Source organism: Cnephaeus nilssonii, assembly GCF_951640355.1.
Source record: "Cnephaeus nilssonii genome assembly, chromosome: 3".
Lineage (NCBI taxonomy): Eukaryota > Metazoa > Chordata > Mammalia > Chiroptera > Vespertilionidae > Cnephaeus > Cnephaeus nilssonii.
This window is the reverse complement of record NC_137074.1, coordinates 47,473,215-47,496,664: the sequence shown is the minus strand read 5'-3', so window position 1 is coordinate 47,496,664 and position 23,450 is coordinate 47,473,215. Positions and strand designations below refer to the sequence as shown.

The window sequence follows — 23,450 nt, the reverse complement described above, 5'->3', positions numbered from 1 at the left end:
TCACTTGTACTTTCATGTCTTTGGGTGTCTCTTCTACTTTTTCCTGGTTCTCAGGATCATAGCTGAGCCCCAGCATCAGTCACATATGGACACAGGGTAAGCCAGTGGCAATGAGCTGTTCTCACCCAGACTTCCCTCCTGGGCAGCAACACTCCCTCACGTGATCTGGATGCTCCTGGTGTAGAATCTTAGTGGGCAGCAGCAGACATTGAGAAGTGACTGGAAGGAGCAGAAGGACAGTCACAGAGTGGACAATCTCACCACTGCCTGGAGGAAGAAACACATGATACGGTTGGCTAAACCCTAAAAGCCAATGGTTCTCCATCGATTTGGTTCACACAGGGAACAAATGTAGGGCAGTACTTAAAAGCATGGACACCAGGATCAATGGGTGCAGTTTGGAACCCCAGGGGTGCCAATTGCCAAATATGACCCTGGGTACGTGATCTGACTTCTAGGTGTCCCTGTCACCTTCACACAGGAGATAGTGCATATAAAACTTGTAGCTCAACACTGGATGAGGACAGTAGGTTACTCACAAGTGTCAGCTATTACTACTTAGAGTCATAAAACTTTAGACTCAAGTGACCTTTTAGAAGTAAATTTCTAGTTTTTATTAATAGGGAAACTGAGAATGAGAAAGGAAGTAATTTGTCTGAGAGTGCATAGCAGATTTTCCTATTCCACAGGCCAGGATATTTGCTGTACCATAGTCAGCCTTTCTAGAAACTTCTCGGTCACAGAGCTGCCTGTATTGTTTATGCTCCCTATATGAAAGGCCAACGTTTGTAAGTTGTTTTTCCTCCTCAGTTGGTAGATTTATGCTGAGCCATTCTCTCACCTACCAGTTCTTAGGAAAACACAGAAAACTAGACAGGATTAGGGATGCCAGAGATGGGCAAGGGTCACAGCAGGGTAAACAGCATCCACCGCAGCCTCACAAACACGGCTGTGGGCGATGAAGTAATCAGCCTCAGAGAGACCTGGAATAAAAAAACAAAAACACGGGGCCACACTGACCACAGAATTCATCCCTCCCAATCCCTGCCAACCATTGATTGTTAGAAACAGGTCCTCATGTAGATTAAAAGGGCCTGTGCACAAGTACATTTATTAAACTCAACTCTTGTCTTCATTCATCCAATCTGAACAACAAAGAAAATACTTTTAAAATATTTTTAAATTCTGAATTGATTGGAACAACAACAACAAAAAGATTATATGATTCACATGGTAGGGCTCTAGCCAGACTGCAAATTCTGAGGACCTCCTCTGAGCTCAGTAATCTTGGAGAATAAGTAAATCAAATGTTATTGATACTTTTTCATCCATACACACACAGATGGCCATTGGACATCCATGGGGGACCTAAAAAGAATTACTGACCTCAGGCCTAGACTCAGGGGACTCACGCTGGATGCAACCTTGCCCTGTAGAGCTGACTTACAGCCTGCCTTGGGTTTTGGGGAGGCTTTCAGAAGGATAGCGCTCGCTTGTTTTAACCTGTCTTACCCCTCATTAACTCTCTTTATTCAGCTCATGTGTTTCCCCTCTTCATTGCTAGTCACCAAATCTCTCTGCAGACCTTTCCTTTGGACTTAAAACTTCAAAAGTTATCTGGAGCTAGACAGGTAAAGTGAAGGCTTGGGGCTTTGGGTTTTTGTTTTTTTGCTTTTATTTATAGACTAGTGGCCCGGTGCATGAAATTCATGCACATTAAAAGGGGATTAATTAGAGGAAATAATTTAATATTGCTATTTGCCCTTTCTCTATAATAGAAGTGTCAGAGATGAAAGAAAATTAGTAAAATGTATATGAAAACCTTTCTCCAGTCAGAGTCTGGGGCACACCACGGGACACAGAGTCAAGTCCCTTCCCACCCACATGTGCCTCAAAATCACATGAGACCCAGACCCGGCCGCCCCCCATCCCCCGGCATTGGGCTAGATCCAGACCCAGCTAGTCCCACTCTTGTCAAGCCCTGCCAGGCAGGGGGTGTAGCCTCAGGTCCCCTCGCCTGGTGCCAGGACAGATGGTGTGGCCTGAGGCCCCCCAGCCCAGACCGGGGTGGGGGCATGCCTTCGCGTGCCCCGTCAAGCCCCGCCAGGTGGGGGACATGGCCTGAGTTCCCCCGTCAAGCCCCACCAGGCAGGGGGGCGCAGCCTCAGGTACCCCAGCCCAGCACCGGGAGGGGGGCACAGCCTCAGCTCCCCCATCAAGCCCCACCAGCAGGGGGCACAGGATCAGGTCCCCCGTTAAGCTCCGCTGGGTGGGGCCGCGGCCTGAGTTCCCCCGACCCAGCACTGGGGGTGCACCTTGAGGTCCCCTGTCAAGTCCTGCTGGGTGGGGGGCACGGCATGAGGTCCCCTGTCAAGCCCAGCCAGGCAGGGGGGGCACAGCCTGAGGTCCCCTGGCCCGGTGCTGGGGCGGGGAGTACGGTCTGAGGTCCCCCGGCCTGGTGCTGGGGTGGGGGTGCAGGCTGAGGTCCCCTGTGAAGCCCTGCTGGGTCAGGGGAGCAGCCTGAGGTCCCCTAGCCCAGCACCAGGATGGGAAGTGCACCTTGAGGTCCCACGTCAAGTCCCATTGGGCGGGGGGCGTGGCCTCAGGTCCCCTGGCCTGGTGCCGGGGCGGGGATCGATGCCTGAGGTCCCCCGGACTGGTGCTGGGGCAGGGGGTTCGGTCTGAGGTCCCCTGGCCTGGTGCCAAGGCAGGAGGCTCGGCCTGAGGTCCCCCAGCCTGACGCCAGGGGGTGGGGCACGGCCTGAGGTCCCCTGTCAAGCCCCATGGGAGCAAGGTAGGGTGTAGCCTCAGGTCCCTGCTGATTGCTCGTTAAGGCTCCTTATGGGAACTTGGCCTCAGCTGTGGGTGCAGCCATCTTTGTGACGGAGTGATAATCAATTTGCATATTCCCTCTTTATTATATAAGATGTTTTAACATATTTTTATTGATTTCAGAGAGGAAGGGAGAAAGAGAGAGAGACAGAAACATCAATGATGAGAGAGAATCATTGATTGGCTGCCTCCTGCCCGCCCCCTACTGGGGACTGAGCTTGCAACCCAGGCATGTGCCCTGACTGGGAATTGAACTGTGGCCTCCTGGTTCATAGATTGATGCTCAACCACTAAACCATGTGGCCAGGCTATTTATAGACTTTTTAGAATACCTTTTTAAGGGCAGTCTTAGGACCACAGCCAATTGAGAAGAAGGTACAGAGATTCCTATGCAGTCTGGGCCCCCACACATGCATAGCCTCCCTCATTATCAATATCCCCCAAGTGGCAGAGTTTTTCATTCTCCTTATTCTCCTTCTTTACTGCTCCCTCCTTGTCACAAACTGGCAGCTCCCACAGTAAACACTGAGGCATATCTTGTTTTCTCCTTCCATGTTTATTTCTGCCTCCAAGGTGCTCCTGTTTTTCATAAAACCATAGAAGCGTCTCCTCCCACTACATCACACCACACACAAAAAACAGTTGGGAAAACATTTTAATTATTCCAAACCACAACACCACTTAACTACAGAGAAGGGAGCTTTAGAGACCCATTGAAGAAAACAAAAGGTTCACCTAAAACCGGAGGGGGTGACCATAGCCAGTCACTGCAAACCCTGAGCCAGAACCCAGACTCCAGACCTCCTAGCCCAGTCCTCTTTCTAGTGGGGAGACACTTTTTAGATGCTCTCTCCTTCAATGAATAACATCTGATAATTCACAGATAATTCAGTAATGAAACACCTATGGAGGTGTGCATTGGGGGTGGAGGGAGGGGCATTGTCCTGGTCCCTCCTATAATGAATTGCTGCTCTAAGACAAACTGCTGTGTGTGTGTGTGTGTGTGTGTGTGTGTGTGTGTGCGCGCGCGCGCGCGCAAGAGTGGGGGGAACCAGGCTGGTGTGTGTGTGTGCAGGAGTGGAGGAACCAGGCTGGTGTGTGTGTGTGTGTGTGTGTGTGTGTGTGTGTGTGTGCAGGAGTGGGGGAGGGTAGACTGCATTTTCATGGCTATGATAGTAAATTAAAGGACATATATATCAGTCAAGTTGAGATGCAGTAGAAAGCAGAGTGGGCTGAGAACCCAGAACTGGACATGCTGGTAATTTGCTGTGTGACTTTATAGAAATCATGTTTCCTTCCAGGGTCTCAGTTTCCTACTCTATAAAGTACTATATCGATGCAGAAATACAGGGTTCTGGGGGAGTCCTTGAAGGCAAGAGGGGGACAAAGGGAGGGAAGGAGAAAGGGGAGGAAGCTGCAGGGGGGGCGCGGGGAAGGAGGCATTGTACTGTTCCCTCCTATAATGAATTGCTGCTCTAAGGCAAACTGCTGTGTGTGTGTGTGTGTGTGTGTGTGTGTGTGTGTGTGTGTGTAGTGGGGGAACCAGACTGGGAGAGACAGGTGAGGGAGGCGAAGGGAAGGGAGTAGAGATAGAGAATCCCTTTTAGTCAGACAGTGAAAAGAAGTTGCAAATTGAAACTGTGGGTCTCATGAGGGCTTTTTTTTTTTTCAACTTTTTCATTTTTAGTGTTTACACGTACTTTGTAATTTGGGGGGAAATACAGATTGAATGAATGGAGAAACTGAGACGGCTAACTAGAGAAAAAAGAGCCAGGGGAGAAATGAGAGGGAGCAAGCACAGCTCGGAGCACTAGGAGTTCCCAATCCCACTCAGTTAGTCCCCACACCGCGCTGGACCTTTCAGCCCAGAGCACCTTGGCCAACGGGGCTGGAGCGCAGCCTCCGGCTTCCCCAGCGAGCCGCCCGCCCTGAAACCGCCAGGGGGCGCTGCGCCGCGGCCGGGCTGGGCGCGGGGCGGAGCTGCTTTAAATTGCGGTGCCCCGCAGGTTCGCGTCTCATTCCCTGAGCCTGGGAGCAGCCACAGCTTCTCGCAGGCCGACTCCAGCGCCAACCCGGACTTGGACCCGGACCTAGAATCTCTCCAGCAGCGCAGCAAGGAGCAGGACTCCCCGCAAAAACTTCCCCCGCGCGGCTCCGCCACCCCCGGGAGCCCCGACTGAGCCTCTGCAAACTCCACCTGCTGCACCTGCCATCCCGGAGCCAGCCAGGGTGCCCAAGCGAACCATGGCCAACGCGGGGCTGCAACTGCTGGGCTTCATCCTGGCCTTCCTGGGCTGGATTGGGGCCATCGCCAGCACAGCGATGCCCCAGTGGAAGGTTCACTCCTATGCGGGCGACAACATCGTGACAGCCCAGTCCATCTACGAGGGGCTGTGGATGTCCTGCGTGTCGCAGAGTACCGGGCAGATCCAGTGCAAAGTCTTCGACTCCTTGCTGAACCTCAACAGTGAGTGCATTCCCCTCCCCCACAGCTGGGATCCAAGCCCCCAGCCCCCAGAGCTTCCGTTCGGGGTAGAGGCTATCAGCTGATTCTGTTATGTGATTGCATGGTTATCAGTCTTCAGTTGATCAAGTCTTCAGATCATGTGCCTGTTGAGAGGAAGTAGAAAGAGCTGCGCTTTGGGGGAAAGGGAGGTCCGGGACTAAGCTCTAGTTTTGCCTCTAATTACCTGGGTAACACTTTTTCTCCTCCTCTAGGTGAGGTTTCATCCAAATTCCAATGAGAGTGGGGTGGAGATTGAGAGGTGAAGGCCAATCTCCAACCTGAGTTCTTAGGCCTCCCCTGGACATTTTCTGAGATTCTGTGTGAATTGAAGAATGGTAGGGTGTGGACAAGAAAATAGTATGCCTTGAAAAGTTTGGAGCCTGGTAGTTTCTCATATTACTACATGGGCTGCCTCAACTTAGTGCTTCTACTTACGTTAAAGTTGGAAGCTTTTGTTTCTTTTGATATTTAAGATGCAATAAGTGTGGGGGGCCCCTTTGTGCCCCTTTTCATGACTTTTTGAAGAAGCCTCTTGAGATTCCCCTGAAGGTTTTCAAGTTGGGGATCTTCAGAGGAAGCAGAGTTTGTAGGTTATTTTGGAAAGTGAAGGTTACCCGTGGCAGGTAGGAAAAGGAAGACAAAAAAGCAAAGTTCTGAATAAACTCCCACCATAATCTGAAGGGAAGAATGAAGATACTGAAGCAAAATGCCATTAAGGAGATACAGCAGAGGTCAGCTGGGGGAAGAATGCAGCAAAAAGAAGGGGTGGCTCTTCTCTCCAAGTTCCCACCTTCCACAAAGGATGTTCTCTGTAATGGGTGTTTGCTTCTTACTTCTGTGGAAAGGATTATGTAGAGACAGATGTTCCTAAGGATAGCGGGGAGAAAGATGACAAGCTGGCTTTTTTCCTTCTTATTAATTTTTAAATAAAGGCCTTTGAGTGCCTAGTCTGAAACTCATTAGATTCCCACTTACCTAGGTAATCCCAGTTTATGGCTGGAGTAACTTCCTTGAGATATTACATTAGTTGTCATGTAGCATGTGTCTGTTATGCCCTTGAACTAACTTGAAGAAAAGCTTCCTTAGTCTTTGCCTAGATAAACAAGCTTGCCCACTGGCCCCTTTATGGGCTGAGGGTGAGCAGTGTTGTCATCGCTCAAGTTTACTTCACTTGCTTTGTTCACCTCCCTCATGTGGTTTTGTAAGAAGCCATATACTTGAGGGTTATTGAATTTGTTTAAATGCCTTGAACTCCTGTGGAATCTGGTTAGTCACAGTGTATGGTGGTTTTCAGTGTTGTCATTTTAGCTTTTCAAAGTTCCCATTCTAGGACTTCTTTATGCCAAATATAACAAGTATATTAGGTATGCTCCTTTGTATAATCACTGAATCTCCCCATGGAAAGATAAATACATGTAAGGAACTAGTGTCAGGAATTTGGGGTGTCATGTTGAGGCATTGGCAGATGGAGAAGGTTCTAAGGGCAACGCTAGAGTGGTCTCTGATTCTTCTGATCAAAATAGTTCATTTTCAACATGTTTAAATGGGTCTCTTTAACTTCCTTAAATGACCAGTGGAATCAGATTGATTCGAATTGCAAATACTCAACCAGGTCATCCCTACCGATGATAACATGGCAAAATGTTTTATTTTTTTATTCTTAGTTATTAAAGCTATTACAGTTTTTGATGTTGTGTGGAAGAATTAAACAATGTCCTCCTCGTCTCCCCACTACACATTTTGGAGATTTCTACCTGATGAATATGTATATTTAAACTCCAGATTAGATTCCTCTTTTCATTTTGGCTAAAGCCAGAGATTATTCAAGATGGGGATGAGGCCTTTCTCTCAAAACCAATTCCCAGAAAAGGAAGCTTTGACTCATAGGTATTCTCCCCAACCTGCAAATGACTCATCTGATGCCTTTGGATGGAGTCCAGAGAACCTGTCTCCATTCCTCCACCTGGGCAGTGGTGCTCACACCCACCTGATGTAGAGACCTGGGTGGTGATTCATTGACTGGTTTTGGTATAGTTCTGTCATCTCTGAATGTGAACAGGATTATCTGTATGTATAAGTTGTCTTCCTTGTAAAAGATGGCATTCCTCGAAGTGCTGTTAGGTGAAAAGCTTGGCTAGAAGTTTCCTGAAATTGAACCTTGTTCTCTTTGTCAGTGGAGCCTACTTGGCATCATAGGGTTAAGATACAAGGATGTATCAAGGCCATAGCACAAGATATGTTAAGATCCCTTGTTCTCCTGCTCTAAATAGTGTCAGCTGTATAAAGAATAATTCCATAAGTGCCTAAAGAGATATAGTGTGCTCAAAGCAATGTAGGAAATGAGACATAGGGTGTGTTTTTTATTTAGGTGATTCTTGCAAAGCAGTTTATGAAAATGTACCTGAGACCTTCCTGGGGAAACAAATATTGCCCTGTGCATTGTGGTTTTGCACTGGCAATTCCATCCAAATTACATGATATTTATTGTCATTGATGACTCCTGCAGCTGAAAGTTGGAATATACAAAAAGACAGTGGCAGCTGCAGTTAGAGTAGATTTTTTCTGGGCTACACTGTACATCTTGTCTTGTTTTAACCCAATTTTCAAACTTTTAGCAAACTAGTGTCTAGTTTGTGTGTTTAGTTAAGTGCTGCTTCTTGCTTGGCTTTAATAGCTAGGGCTTTCCAAAGACTGGGCTTCCCCAGGAGGCTTCATGGTAGGAGGTGTCTAAGCAGAGAAATAAGTAAGCATTTTGTAGGAATGTTGTAGGCAAAACACAAGCACCAGACAAATGGGAGGTTAGCCTAGACTCTCTTAAGTCACATCCAACTGTTGGATTCTGTAATTTGTTTATAAGCTCCTCTAACCTGCTCAACTTGCTTTGCATGAACCCACATGTGTGTAGGAGTGCTTAATGAGTATTGGTTGTCAGTGAGGTTTCCCAGTACTCTCACCATGATGTCAGGCTCGATCAAAGAGACAAAATCGCTAATTTGGACAGACTTTGAAGCTTAGACAGAGAGGAAGGCACCCTTTACACTTCCTCAGAGTATGCCTGCTGAACCAAGGGTGTTCAAGGAGCCATTGGTATTCAGATCTGTTCAAGAATTTGATCCGACTCCTGGAATGATAGCTGTCAAAACAAAAATTCAGGCTTGAGATCAGAAGTTCTTAATTCTTTACCCTGGTTTTGCACTAACGAGTCATGTGTATAATGGTGAGCCACTTGGTCTCTCTGGGCTATAGTCTCCCCGTTTATAAAATAGGGCAGTGTAGGGGGAATGGTGAGCTGAATCCATGATTCATTCCTCTCTTCAACAAACGTGAGCTGTCTTGCTCCTGGGAATGCAGCTAAGATGATATATAAGGTGCTAAAGTTGATTTCTTCCAGTGCCAACATTCTTTGTAACTAACTGTTGTGATTGAAGGGAAAAGTTAAGTGGCACAGTTAAGGTTTCCTTATTTGGGATGGTGAGTGGCATAGAGGAAATATAGAAACATAAATGTAATTGTGAGGCAATTACTTGAAGGAAGGGATGAAGAAAGGAAGGAGGACGAGAGGAAGGGAGGGAGGAAGGGAGGGAAAAAAAAAGGAAGAAAGGAAGGAAAACTAAAACTGGTTAGGACATTCCAAAAAGTGGTAAGTCCTGCCTCATTCCAGATCACTTCAGTTTCTGACTGTGCTGGTGTCCCGAGGTCACACCCAATGGCCACCAGCTCATGCAACAATAAAATGGAAATGCTAATAAGGACTCGTTGAGAAACATTGAACTTGAGTAAAAGGGAGATTTAACAAGTGAAAAGGCCAGGGAAGTATAGTTCTGTGATGGTCTGTGATGAGCTCATTTAATTGCAGAGGAGACTAGAGCAGTTTTGCTCTAGTGACCCAATGTTCAGTTCATTGATTTCCCTATTACTTATTAAGCAACCACTGATACAAAGAGGGACTATGTGAGAATGCAGATATACTTAAAATCTATGTTGTTTATGAAGTACACAGAGTAGCAATTTAATAATATGGCCAGTAAGTAGCATGAACAATGCCAGAAATTTAAAGAAGATTCTGCTCCTTGTATAGTAAAACTTTAGAAAATCTTTAGGAAAAAAAAATCCCACTTGGCTGTGCTTGTCTTTCTACACTTAATGTTGATCAACCTAACTGTAGCGGATCAGTAATTTCTAACTCATTTCGTGTCTTGTAAGTAGAGATCTTTTTAAATATTATTTTTCAGATTATACTTTCAAGTTGCAAGTGGTAAGAACTTCATAGAGAGTCTCTAATCTCAAGATTATCAGTCTAGCTAAGTATAATTAAAAGACTGCCTTCTCCGTGTATTGCTGAATAATGATGAGAAACAATGGTTTAGCTTCTCAAATGTTTGCTAACGTTTTCTCTGCAGACAACTTTAGTCCACGATAATAGTATTATAGAGGTATCTACCAATTTAAAGGGCCAAGAAAAGAACATATTTGCTTTTAGATTCGATTCAATCAGACCAGATCAGAGTTAGTAGTCCAATACTATACTGTACCTCCCTAGCCCAAAATTTTATTTTGTACCTTTTAAACATTTTTCAACTTCTCTGCCCTGCTTATCATCATTCCACTAGGAAAAAACTTCCTTGGAAGATCATAAAATATATAAATATTTTTTTTAAAAATTAAAATAAAGATTAAGCAAAAAGTATGAATTTTTCCTCCCTGTATGAGTTATTAGCTTTTAATGTTCTAAACTAAGTCTGGTTTTATATAGTAAGATTTTAGCATCCCTGGCTCTCTAGGGAGGCATTTCTCAGTATTTTTTTCCAAAGGTTAAGCTTAACACAAGTTAGTATTTTTTAATGATCTTATTAGTAGAATTTTAAAGGATAAAGACACATTCTAATTTAAACTCATTGAACACACATAGCATAATCTATATAGCTTGTCAGGTACCAGCTTTAGTGCTTTGGGTGGGAATATGAACAAATATCTGACCCAAGTCTTCAAGGAGCTCACAATTATATATTATGGGTATCTGACTTAGAAGACTTTCATAGACATTAATTTGAAGAATTCATCTGGTTCCAGCTTAAAACTGTGCAATTTATATTCTATCTGCACATAAAACCCTCATAACTTCTAACACACTTGCTCACTTTGATTTTTAAACTACTATTATATACACTCAGTATGATTCTCAGCCTTTTTCCTTTGTATTTTTACATCCCTCCCCCTACCACCATCATGATAGTTAAGAATTAATCCAAATGTCTACAATGAAGCAAAATGATATTTTGTATTTGATGCCCATCTAGTATTGTAAAATATAAAGAAATGTCCTAAGTCAATGGATGCCAAGTTCATAAATTTAAAAAATACTGCTTCGCAAAATAGCACTATTGCTTTATCAGATTGTTTAAAATGAAACATGAATCCCTTGCTCTGTAAGGTTTAGATAATTTTTTTCCTTATCTACAGTTTTTTCCTAACTACAGTTTTTTCCTCCATTATTTTCATGCATTATACAGGCAAGCCATTATTCTATAAAGAAAAAAATAAAACATACTAGGCTTTGTCCCCCTCCTGCACAGAAACTTTGTAAAAGAAGTGGAAGAGTAAAATGGGTATGGCACGAATCAAGTGTGTATTTGTAGGGTCGGGGGCGGGGGGGCGGCGGGGATGAGAATTTAAAGGGGACAAAATCTAGCAATGAAAACTGTGAATCTTAGATCACTCCAGGTGAGTGCAAAGGGAGCTTTGAAGTAGTTTATCCATGTGTGCTCACTGCCTGCATGGCTTTATCCAGACCTGACTCATGAGACTGAGGCCCATAGACTCCTCATGAAGAACACCTTGTGATCCAAGTGCTCAGACCTGCCAGACTGGTGACCTGCTGTTTTTACGTGAAACACACACCAGAATGATTATTATGGAAGCTGGGTTTGGTTTGAGGCCCTACAGCTCCAACAAAGTGGAAAGCTTGGAGAGAGATCAGAGAAAGAAACAAAAGTGATGAATAAAGAGTCAGAAAATGGAGTATTCACGAGAAAACAAAGTGGAGGTGGCTGAGAAGTATAGGAGCCTATGCATATTTGAAGGGCTAGCAGAGGAAAAATGTTAACTGTGCCCTCTATACCAAGGATAAACATCCCATCACCCCTTCTTTAAGACCCTCCAGTGACTTCTTATTACACTTAGAATCAACTCCAAACACCAAACATTTTACCCTAACTTGCAAAGCCCTGCCTGACTTACATCTCTGCTCACTTTGCTAAACCCACCTCATTTTACTTTCCACATCCTATCATCCGCCAGGAGAGTGACCAGCTGTCCCTGTTGGTGCAGAATTGAGGGTCTTCCCTAGATATAGGACAGTTAGTTTTATTTTTATTTTTTAATTTATTTTTTATTGTTGATAGTATTAGAGATGTCCCCCATTTCTCCCCTTTGGCCCCCTCCACCCAGTCCCTGACCCACCCAGGCCTTCACCAAACTATTGTCTGTGTAGCACAGGTAGTTTTAAAACCAAGATAGTCCCAGGTAAATGGACCCCAGGTCACCCTATCCTGGCATGTGGATCATCTCCGCTGCCCGTATTCCTTTGTTTTAAATGAGTGCCTTCTGAGTGGAATTTGAAATCTGTGTTGTGTGTAAGAGCTTAGATATTTTATTTTCATTTTCCTTCTTAGTAATGATTGCCTTTGCAAAAACGTTTGGTAAATTAGAAGGAAAGACACACCTAATGGTGGAGTCCTTGGTACTTTCCTCTTCACACCACAGTGGAATATGTATTTTGATTCAGCAGCTCTTATACCACACTGGAATCTTAAGATAAGTGTGTAGGTAGGGTGCATGTATACCCACACACACTTATAAGGAGGGGTAGAGGGGAGTGTCTCTGGTTTGCCTTTTAATTAAATCAAGTAAAAATGTATTTTGGCTTCCAAAATATCTCTCAAATACAGAAAAAAAACAACATTTGCTACTTCTTAGATACAGGTTACTATGATTTTATCAGAGATTGGTTATGGCTGGAATGGAAATATAAAAGAAATAAAAATTGAATGATGTTTTAGATCTTAGTGTTAATTAGGATTGGTAATTCAAGGTCTCAGCTCTGAAAATACTAAGACTGAGCCTAGGTCTCAATTAGACAGTGAGACATAAAACCTTTCTATCATGTCAGCCACTTTTGAAGAGCATCAAGAAGTCAACAAGCCGGTTTTGCTCAGTGGATAGAGCACTGGCCTGTGGACTGAAGGGTCCCGGGTTCGATTCTGGCCAAGGGCACATGCCCAGGTTGTGGGCTTGATCCCCAGAGAGGGGCGTGTAGGAGGCAGCCGATCAATGATTCTCTCTCATCATTGATGTTTCTATCTCTCTCTCTCTCCCTCTCCCTTCCACTCTGAAATAAAAATATATTAAAAAAAAAAGAAGTCAATTGTTCCAACTCTCTGATAAGAGATACCATCATTCACACTTTACATAATAGAATCATGGTCCCAAAGAATAATAAGCAGCTTACTGAAGATAGCATGGTTTGGTTTGATGTAAATAGTATTTATATATGCAGAAATACTTGTCACATGTGAGCACTGCCAATGAGATAATGATCTTTATATGAAGGAGGAAGTAAATCTAGAATTAATCAAACTCATCTCACCAGCATAGTTTCAGCTTGTTTTCTTTAAGTCTGTGCTTTTATGCCACAATGATGGTGTCATGGTTTTACCCTTTAGGAAACATACTGGCATAACCTCTGACCCCTGCCCCCATCTGTGTGATCATGACTAAGTTTGCAATGACAATAACAGGAAATCAGAAAATGAATGGAACCCTGAGAAATGCTACATTGAATTATTGTCTGCTATTTGACAACATGACAATGGAAATAGTCATGGTGATAGCTCTGAATATGAATCCACTATGTTCTAAAGTAACATGGGAAAGGTTATTTAGTTTTGTTCAAAGAAAATGACACTCATATTCCCCATCCTCACCTCAGTCACTTGAGATACAAATGCTGTTTAGTCAGCCATGATAATCAATGAGAAATTCATTTCTTATCTTCCCAATTCACCTCTGTCTTTTCTGAAGTCTGATGGCTGGGGTATAAAGCTGTTGACTATTACCAAGATATATTAATATTATAAATGGTGTAACATTAAGGATAAAACATGATTGTATTTCAGAATTAAAATACTCCATTAGTAAGGATTAAAGATGTATTAGATCAGCTAACCCTATTCAACCAGATCATTATTTTTCCAGAGGAATTTGAATTTAATGTAGAAAACATAAAATGTTAGAGCCTAAGGGTTTCTTATCCATTATCCAGCCAGTTGTTTGGTTTTCTGGAGAAGAAACTATGTTGCTTACCTACAGAAACATCACTAGAACTGGGGTCTCCTGACTCCCAGTTTAATTTTATTTCTTTCATACAACATTGAAATATAGTTGGTCTTTTACCACTCTTCTCTTATTGGTCTATATATGATTAATTTTACATGTTCTAAAATATTTTCTGCCAGGTACTTTGCAAGCAACCCGTGCCTTGATGGTGGTTGGCATCCTGCTGGGACTAATAGCTATCTTTGTGGCCACTGTTGGTATGAAGTGTATGAAGTGCCTGGAGGATGATGAGGTCCAGAAGATGCGGATGGCTGTCATTGGAGGTGTGATATTTCTTATTGCAGGTAAGAGAGGCCCTGCCCCCCTTTCTAAACTGTCTCTGGCATGGTTTTATCTTACTAAACTATCTCTGGCATGGTTTGAGATTTAGCTTTCCATTTCCTTAGACAATGTTGGATTTCTTGCACTTGAATTGATTTATTTCAGTCCTTTTAAAATCTGAAGACATAGAAACCTTAAGTCCAGCTGACTTTCATTCTCAAAGGAACCAAATGAAAATTTGAGATCTGTGCTCACAGTGGACAGGTCTATTATTCTTTCTGGTTTCAGTTGCCAACCGGTTTATTAGAACCAGTTTCCCCAGGTGAAGAGCAAGATCTCCTATCTAGCAAACCCTAAGGAACAACTCTATTTACATAGAAAATTTTCATGGCATCCCCACAGACAACATGTGGCAAGGATGGGGAGTAGTAAGAGAGAATATAAAGAATGTGTGAATCAACTAGGTGTGTGAGGAATGGATGGGGTTGGGATTATTAGAGGAAAATGAGAACATCATTTCAGTTGGGCAGATCTGATTCCAAAATAAACAGGATGTACCCATAGTTCAGTGAAGAGAAAGGCCGATTGGAGTGGAGGTAGAAGGTGGAATGGAGTGGAGGTAGGAAATTGGGTTAAATGAATTAAGAATGAAAACAATACAGAGAGGCCTTGAAAAAGACCAATATATATTTGTTGACTTACTGAAGTGTTGCTTATTGAGTTAGATATGTGACCTTTAAGAAAATGAGAACCTAAGAAAGGCATGGCAGTTCCATTTTAGTGTTATAATAAGGTTATTTTAAATAAGGTTGCATGTATGTGTATAAAATAGTATTTAATTATATATAGTCTATTTTTGAAATAAACTATTATATACAGTACATAATATATATAGTAGTCTATTGGTTTAAAATGACACCAATGATATAATCTATCACTAAGAGAAACTAGAATCATACTTTCTTTTCTCATTTCCTCTTTGACAAATGACCTTGTAGGGGCCTTTGCCCCAGCATGATATCGGATTTAACCAATAATGAAGAGTTCCTGTGGCTTTGCTAAAGATTTGGCTAGTTGAAAGTCACCAGTCTTTCAGTTTTCCAAATTAGCCCTCCCACCCCTCTGCAAAAAAACACATACACCCATGGATGGTGCTTTAATTCCAAAAAGTTTAATTTTACATCAAAGGCTAGGAATAAATTTACTGCATAGCACCCTTCCTTTGCTTACCTTTTTGTAACTTCCCTGAATGATTGCATCACTCCCAGTTCAGTTTAGTAAGGGATTTCCTAGGGAGTGAGGGTCGAAAGTTCCAAAGTAGTCTCATGATGCATCTGAGCAGCCAAAAGCACTCGTGTTTTCTGTCAAGTATTAGAGGAAATTAACTTGGACACATTGTTTTTGAGGTGGAGGAAAATGGAGCATTGGAAAATTTAATCTGTCTATATTGATGGTTTCTTAGAATTACTATGAAAGGAAGTTATTTAATTTATTTGGATTAGAAAAATCAAAATATTTTATACTTGTTTCAAATGATAGAAAAATTATTTTGATTAAGTAGATTCTTTGGTATTACTAAAATATGAAATAAATGGAAAATTGGGAGTGTGCTGTATACATTTATCTGTAGTGACACCTCAGCAAATCTCAAGGCAGTATCTGGCAGGTCTGGCCAGTGGAGCAGTAGGAATTTGGGTGGTCTGGACCATTCTGAGACAGTTTCTGCTCTTCCTGCTGTCTAGCCACTTACTTTCCTTTTGATTCTACAGAAATGTAAATTTTGCTCTTTGGTCAAGAAGAATATAGAAGAGTTTTCATTTCCCCTTTTTCAAGTGACTCATCTACAGTAATGAGGACATTGGTTTTATGAAAAGTAGTTTAGTACACTAATGTGTAACAATATCTTTGAAGATCATAAATGACATGAACCTCCTGAATTGTTTCCAAAAATGCTTTATTGGTGCCAGTAACCTTGAACTATAAATGAATAAGATGACAGAGTACAACCTATGCCTAACTCTGAGCTAATGTTCTGGTCTGTCTTAACAGAATACTTGGAATAAAACAGGTTTTAACTTCTAATCTCCCTAAATTAAAATTGTCTAAAATTGACTAAATTCAAAATGTCAGCATTATTGGTGAGATTTAATTCTTATAAAATCCTTATCCATGTAATGGGCTGTATATTTATGCTCAGTGTTCCATGATGATTAACAGTCTTTTGTTTTTAATTTCTCTAGGTCTGGCTGCTTTAGTTGCCACAGCATGGTATGGCCACAGAATTGTTCAAGAATTCTATGACCCCATGACACCAGTCAATGCCAGGTAGTGCTATTCATGTGTAAAATAGCTTGTTTTCTGAGAAAATACTCTTTTTATGTTCTGCAAAGTCCAGCTAGTGCCACAACTTCCCAGATTTGCTTTCTGGAATTTTATGTCAAACTTAAAAATAATTTGAATGGCCTGTGACTCATGTTAAAATGAGTTTGATAATTGCTTTAACAGCCTGTATGAATGATAGAACATATTTGACGTAGAAAAGTTGCAAGCTTTATATTTTGCAACTGTGTGTTGGGCCTTTTCTCTTGTTTTTTTTTTTAAATATTAATAAATATATTAATAAATTTGAAATGTGCTTTTTGAAGTATATTGTGATGTTTACAACACTTAGTTGTGATTATTTGTAACTAACACACAGCTTATGATTGAAAAAATAGTACTTACTACTCTATGCCTTAATGAATAATACTTCATTTTCAATAGTTTAACTTTATTTATGAAAAGAAGTTTAATTTATTTATGAAAAAATAAGTTGTGATACTACTTTGAAATTTTCTGTTCCACCACAACAATAAAATTGACTTTTCAAAGGTCAACTTTCATAATATCGCAAGTTGTGGGAGTTCAAGGGCTGATTCCTGGCTCTCGTGTAACAGCACTCTTTGATCAGTGACAAGGCTCTTTGTCTCACTGTGTTCATGTCTTTAAAGCCTAATAACTACATTCGGAGTCAGGATGTTAACATGTAATTATTGTTTGTGAGTGTCAGGATGAATAGATGAAAAATCCCAGTGATTGGATAGATAAGGTGTGATTCTTTTTATATAATCACCTACATACAGGAGGATACACATTGCAATGATCGTGTTGGAGCCCTTCCCACAAGATTTACAATGTAGGGACAGAGACTGCTGGAGGTCAATAAGCTAACATTTTACTAGTAATGGTTATGAGAGAAGTTTATAAATTGCTAGGCACAGTACACATGTTATTTTCATGTCTCAGGTTATCCTGAAAGAAACCAGTAAGGAGATCCCTTTAAGAGAAGCAGAAACTGAGGTTGAGAAGTGAAATTGCCAACACATAATTGCAGCAGTTGAGAGTTTGCATTTGGATCCGAACCCAGGCCTCATAATTCTAGATACAGCTTTCTCTACTTTTGTTGTCTACTGTCAGACACAGATCCTCTCCCCAAGAGTCTGGCTTAATACATCCACTTAGATCAGCTTAATCTAGAATGCTTCATGGATTGCTTAGAAGTCTTTTTTATAAACCATAAATTTCAGATTTCAGTGTTTATAGGTACCTGGGATCAACTATTAAAAACTCTAATGGATGCCCTGGCCAGTTTTGCTCAATGGATAGTGCGTTGGCCCATGGACTGAAGGGTCCTGGGTTTGATTCCGGTCAAGGGCACATACCTTGGTTGCAGGCTCAATAAAGGGCATGTACTCCGGTTGCACTGGAGAAAACCAATTGACGTGTCTCTCTCACATCGATGTTTCTCTCTATCTCTCCTCCTTTCTACTCTCTCTAAAAAATCAATGGAAAAATATCCTCATGTGAGGATTAACAACAACAGAAAAACTCGAATGGTCTAGCACTTTAGGAGTTTCTTTATAGAATATGGTTGCTATGTGGTGATAGTATGACTTGTTAAGCTCAAGCCTAGGAATCATAGTTCAAACCTGATTCCTAAAGTATATAAAGATGTGTTACCAGTCTCCTACACATGGAAAAGTATTTGGAAATATTTGTGCAATTGACCTAGTGTTGCATGCTGTATTGCCTGATCTACTATTGCAAATTGTCAACAACTGCAATGTAAACATTCTTGTGTGTGCAAGCACAAACCTGAAAGTACTTCCCCCAGAGATCATGGGGGATTGTTTTCAGTGGGAAAAAATACGAGATTTCTAATTACATTAGAAAACTTTCCAGTGAGTCATTGATTAAGTAGATGCATTATCTTTTCCTCTCAGGTATGAATTTGGTGCAGCTCTCTTCACTGGCTGGGCTGCTGCTTCTCTCTTGCTTCTGGGAGGTGCCCTACTTAGCTGCTCCTGCCCCCGAAAAGCATCTTACCCAACACCACGGCCCTATCCCAAGCCTGCACCTTCCAGTGGGAAAGACTACGTGTGACACAGAAGCAAAATGAGACAACCCTGGAACAAACAGAAAATGGACATTGAAATACTATAAGACTTTAAGACCTTGAACTTTGACTATTGTCGTCTGAACTGTGGTGTTATTAAAAAAACAACACTCTTTTTTTTAAATACCCATTGCTAAAAATGACTAAGTCTTATCTCATCTCCTTGCCTTAATATGAGAGGGAAGTCTTTCCCATGTGTATTACTGCTTCCCACTGAGTAATCATCTCAAATGTGGGGAGGGGTGCTCCTTAATTATAGATATGTATATAGACATGTTTTTCTATAAAAATTAATTAGTAAAATCTCTTATTATGTTGGTATCAACATAGTTAAAACATATCTAAAATATATATATATATTTAAGTCTATATTGATTAAATAAGCAATTTCTTTGGTATGTGCCTCTTTTTTCTATATGTACACATATATAATAGGTCAGATATCATTTACCCTCCTTCATCAGCCTTTAGTGTCTTTGATATAAGACCTAAACTACTAAAGCAGGTATAAATTCTGTCCGTTACTCACATGTGCCCTTTTCATGTAATTATTTTCCTTTTTTTACCATGATCTTATAACACTTGCTTTGTCATCAGTCAATCATTCTTCATGCCTTTATTTGTTTTGTTTTTTACTAGGTTGGGCTTAACTTTTAAATCTAGCAACATATTCCCTAAGGATATTATTTAATTTCTAAAATCAATAAGTTTCTCTTACAATTCAGAGCTTTGGGGGCAAATCTTTCTGCATGGCCAGATGATACGCTCCTGTTGACCTTTCCACCTCATCTCTGTATTCTGACCTGTAACACTCTTGTTTGCTTTGAAAATATTTGCCTTTTTGAGCAAGTGTGTGCTGCTTTCTAAGTGTTGTAACACAATTTCATTGATTGAATTTTAAGGTATTTATTTACCGTTGTATCCCTCCAAACTACCTTTTCCGCCCCCCCCCCCCTTTCTCCTCAGCTGTATGCTTTCTCATAGGTAATTATCATATAGTTACCTGTATGTTTGGTCTGTTTTTCTGCATGAAGTGCTAGATTTTCTGTAGTGATAATCTGGTGACAAATATTCTCTCTGAAGTTGTCAGCAAGTCACTTATTCTTTCTCCTCCTTTCCCATCTGTTAAATTGAGATAATGATACTTAACTAGCTGGTGGAGGTGGTGTGAGTATTAATTAGTTGGTGTTATGCTCATTCTTTAAACATGAAATATGTCTGAGTAGTGTTTTTATTTGCTCAATTGGTGGTTAGAACTCATTGAACCAAACCTGCACACACCTTCAGATTGTTCGTGCCTTCCTTTCCACCTCAGTCCATTTCCTTTCTCTCAGCTGCACCAATCATGTTGTTGGTGCTCTGTTCCATTTTAACAATTGCTCTTAGTTTTGCAGTAAGTGGAAAATGCTCCTTTACTGGAGCAAGTTGATGTAATGAAAAGGGAGTTGGTGTTGGTGTCTGGAGACCTGATTTGAGTCTTGGTGCTATCAGTTACTGTCTGAGTTGGCCTAGATTTATTGTTTCATCTGTAAAAAAGGGATTGTGATTCCTGACCTGCCTACCTTGCAGGGCTTTTGTGAGAATCTAGTAAGATAGAATATGTGCAAATGTGGTTCGTAAGGTGAAAAGTGCTATAATAAAGAAAAGAACTAAGGAATTTAAGTGCATAAATTTGGGATTATTTTTCAAATTATTGAAAAGGGAGAAATTTTAAGGAATGGGTTTCTTGCCATAAACAATCTCTCAAGTAATGAGACACTATAGTGAAATTCAGCTTACTAAATGAAGTGGATTCTAAGGAAGTCAGTTTCTTCAGTGTGGCCTGATGCTTTTTTTTGTGTGGCTAAGCTTTTCTCCTCTTAGGAATGCAGACTTGACCTAGGACAAGTCTGCAGACGTAGTAGGTAAAACAGAAGTGTAAGTATTGGCAAAGCCAAAGTATGGAAGATTTTTTGAATTATAATAACTTGCAAGGATATTCAAGGTGAATATCTGTTAAGTGATGCCTTCTGACTTAGTGCTGTTAGGTGTTGCTAACTGATAGGTTAGTTTGAGAATGGTCTTTCATAGTGAAACCACATAGGAAAGTTATCCAGAGGATTGTATCATATGAAGATTTGAACCTAGTAACTTTCAGTCTTCCAACCTGAGTCTGTGCTTCTAGAAGGTATAACTCAGAGAGCCTTTGCAACATACATAAATCCTAACAATGTGCGAGTGTAAATGCATGTGGTTTACTAGTTGCTAAATTCTGCAAAAACAATCTATAACCCAAAATCACCACCAGGATTGTTACACCAGAAGTTAGTCAATTTTGATATTTTTGTATTCTGCTACTGTACCTTAAACAAACCCAATGGATATTTTGGGATTTTGTAATGGAAATTTGTATAAAGCATTATTCTTTTTCAATAATTGTTGGGTGTTTTTTTAAATAAAAACATAGATCATTGGCTTGTTTTTCTAATTATTATTTCAAGATTGCCATGCTTGGAAGAGAAGAGGACTTGGGATAGGATCTGCCTCAATCTAAGAGCTATGGGCCTCTGGGTCATCTGTCACATATTTGAGTGACTCCATCTACTAGAATGCCCTGATTCTCTCAAACTGAGTTCCTTCACCATCAAAGCTGGTGATAGGGGAGGATGCCAAAAGAAGTTAATTGATTTCCCTCAACCAAAAAATTAAAAAAGGGGGAGGGGCCATACTGTAATGAGAAGCTGAATGATAACATAACCAACTGTGAAGCACCCTGAAAGCTTCAGGTAGCTGTGTTCCTCACAAGGTGAAAGAGTGAAAGAGATTCATTACAGTTTTTGTAACAATTACACTCAAAACTACCTCTTAGGAAAGCAAGTGATGAAATGAATTCACTGGTAATCTGAAAATATCAGTAATTGATAGAGCCTTAATTATAGGCTCTCCCTGGGCAATTTTCATAGTAAAGAGATGGGTGTGTAAACAAAGGATTGTAGCTCTCTGTGGACTCTCAAACATTAGCATGATAGGTTAGAGACTAAGATGATTGTCAGCTTGATTTGAATCCTCTTTAAGTTAAGCAGACTCACCAGAATCCTACTCTTTACCAATTTAAATATCTGGGGGTGGGCCCTGGGCCAAGGAGGCCAGTGTAGCTGAAATGGATTAAGCTAGAAAGAGGGTAATAGGAGATGAAGACATGAAAGGAAGAGGAATTCAATCTGTATAGGTTATGATGAAACATTGTAAGGACTTCATTTTTCTCTCAGTAAAAAATATAAACATATTGTTATATATATTTTGAGCAGAGGAGACACAAGATCTAAATTATGATGTAATAGGATCACTTTATCTGTTGTGTTGAGAATAGACTTAAAGAGGGCAAGGAGAGAAGCAGAGCATTCCAATAGAGGTCATTACAATAATGACAAGCAATGGATAGTAATAAGTTGTTAAATCTAGATATTATTTAAAGTAGAGCAAACAGTTTTTTTTATAATTAACTGGATATGAAGTGTGAGATTTAAAAAGGAGTAGTCAAAGATGATTCCAATATTTTTGTCGTCAGCAATTGATGGGAGAGAGCTACCAAAAACCAAGAGAGGGAAGACTATAGGGGAGCGGGTCTGGAGGAGAAAATCAGCAGTTTCACTTTGGGTATGTTAGGTTTAAGATGCCAAATGCATATCCAAATAAGAGATGTTCAATAGGCAGTAGAAAGAGAAAAAGAAGAAAGCAGGAGTATAGAGAACTGTAATGAAGAAAGAGTTTTCAGTAAAAGAGAGTAATCAAACATCAGTTTCATATGGTTTATCAAGTTGAAAAATATATCACAGTCTTCGGACATTTAAGTTGATGGCTAGGCTAAAAGGTCAATAATGGGCTAATAGGTTTGGGAAACCTAAACCTATTTGCCCATTATTAAATCTTTTATCATCTTCCAAATTATTTATTCCATTATTCTCCCTAAAACTATTCTCAAAGAAGTATGCTATATTAGAGTCATAGACCTGCCTTGGGTTTTAGGCCCGATTTGACCTTTGACTAGCACTACCTTTTAATTATTACATCTTAATAATTTAATGTAGCTGAAACAAAATGTGTCATTTTAGGTATTCTAGGAAGCAGGGCTCCAGAACAGAATTAGAATTGCAAAATATGGAATGCTAATGTCTATGACAGAGCAAAGAAATATGTTATGAGACAAATTCTCAGCCAACTTACATTTTTATGTCTCATTGGGTAGAATGGTTTCCCATGGTTGAACTCAGCAGCAAATGAAGTTGGGATATTTAGTTTCATAGATGGGCACACTACTGCCCATTAAAATCAGATTTTGCCTGCCTCATTAGCTCTGTGGCCTTGACCAAATTACTAATATCTCTCTGGCTCAGTAATAATATGTGTTCAACTTAACTCCCAAAGTTTTGGTGGAAGCCAAATGACATAATATGTGTGACTATCCTTTGCAAACCAAAAATACTGCACAAATATAAGGGATTGGGGTTCACAATAATAATTATTTTTGTGAAAAGAAAGACTTTATCTTGACCACTTCAAGTGAACAGTTAATTGGGTAGGATCCTTTCCCTGATTTCAACTATCACCTACCTCAGTGTACATCTTCCACTATAATATATGGACTAAACATTGAGAGTCCCATGAAACAGAATTAAGAAGCCAGAGGTCATAATACATCATATAGACAAACACATTTCCTGATGGTGTAACTTTCAGAAAAGAATAAAACTGAAAAAATAGATAAAATAAAAATAATGTCTAGTGAAGCCATTTTATTATTTTGCTTCCTCATGAGAAGTTGGAAGCAAAGCAACCAACTGAAATATCAGTAAAACTACCACCTTTTCAGTTCAACATTTTTTTAGGGCTTAGTATATGCCAAATCCTGATCTAAACACAGGGTTGTATAGAGAGTTGGGTAAGACAGACAGTCTTTTTCTCAGAGCCACCTTGTTGCAGCACCCCAGTGTCACCATTCTCATTGTGGTCTATGTGAACAATGCCCCCTAGAGGCTTTGTAGT

The 23,450-nt window shown here is 40.8% G+C and overlaps 1 protein-coding gene across 1 annotated transcript; it reads left to right on the top strand.

The window, feature by feature from the left end:
* Nucleotides 1-4,836: 4,836 nt before the first annotated feature.
* CLDN1 (claudin 1) lies at nucleotides 4,837-20,880 on the top strand. The gene is made up of 4 exons (XM_079766586.1): nucleotides 4,837-5,299; nucleotides 13,852-14,016; nucleotides 16,234-16,318; nucleotides 18,256-20,880. Exons 1-4 carry the CDS (start codon nucleotides 5,077-5,079, stop codon nucleotides 18,413-18,415), a joined length of 633 nt encoding a protein of 210 aa, XP_079622712.1. The 5' UTR covers nucleotides 4,837-5,076; the 3' UTR covers nucleotides 18,416-20,880.
* The last annotated feature ends 2,570 nt before the right edge of the window (nucleotides 20,881-23,450 follow it).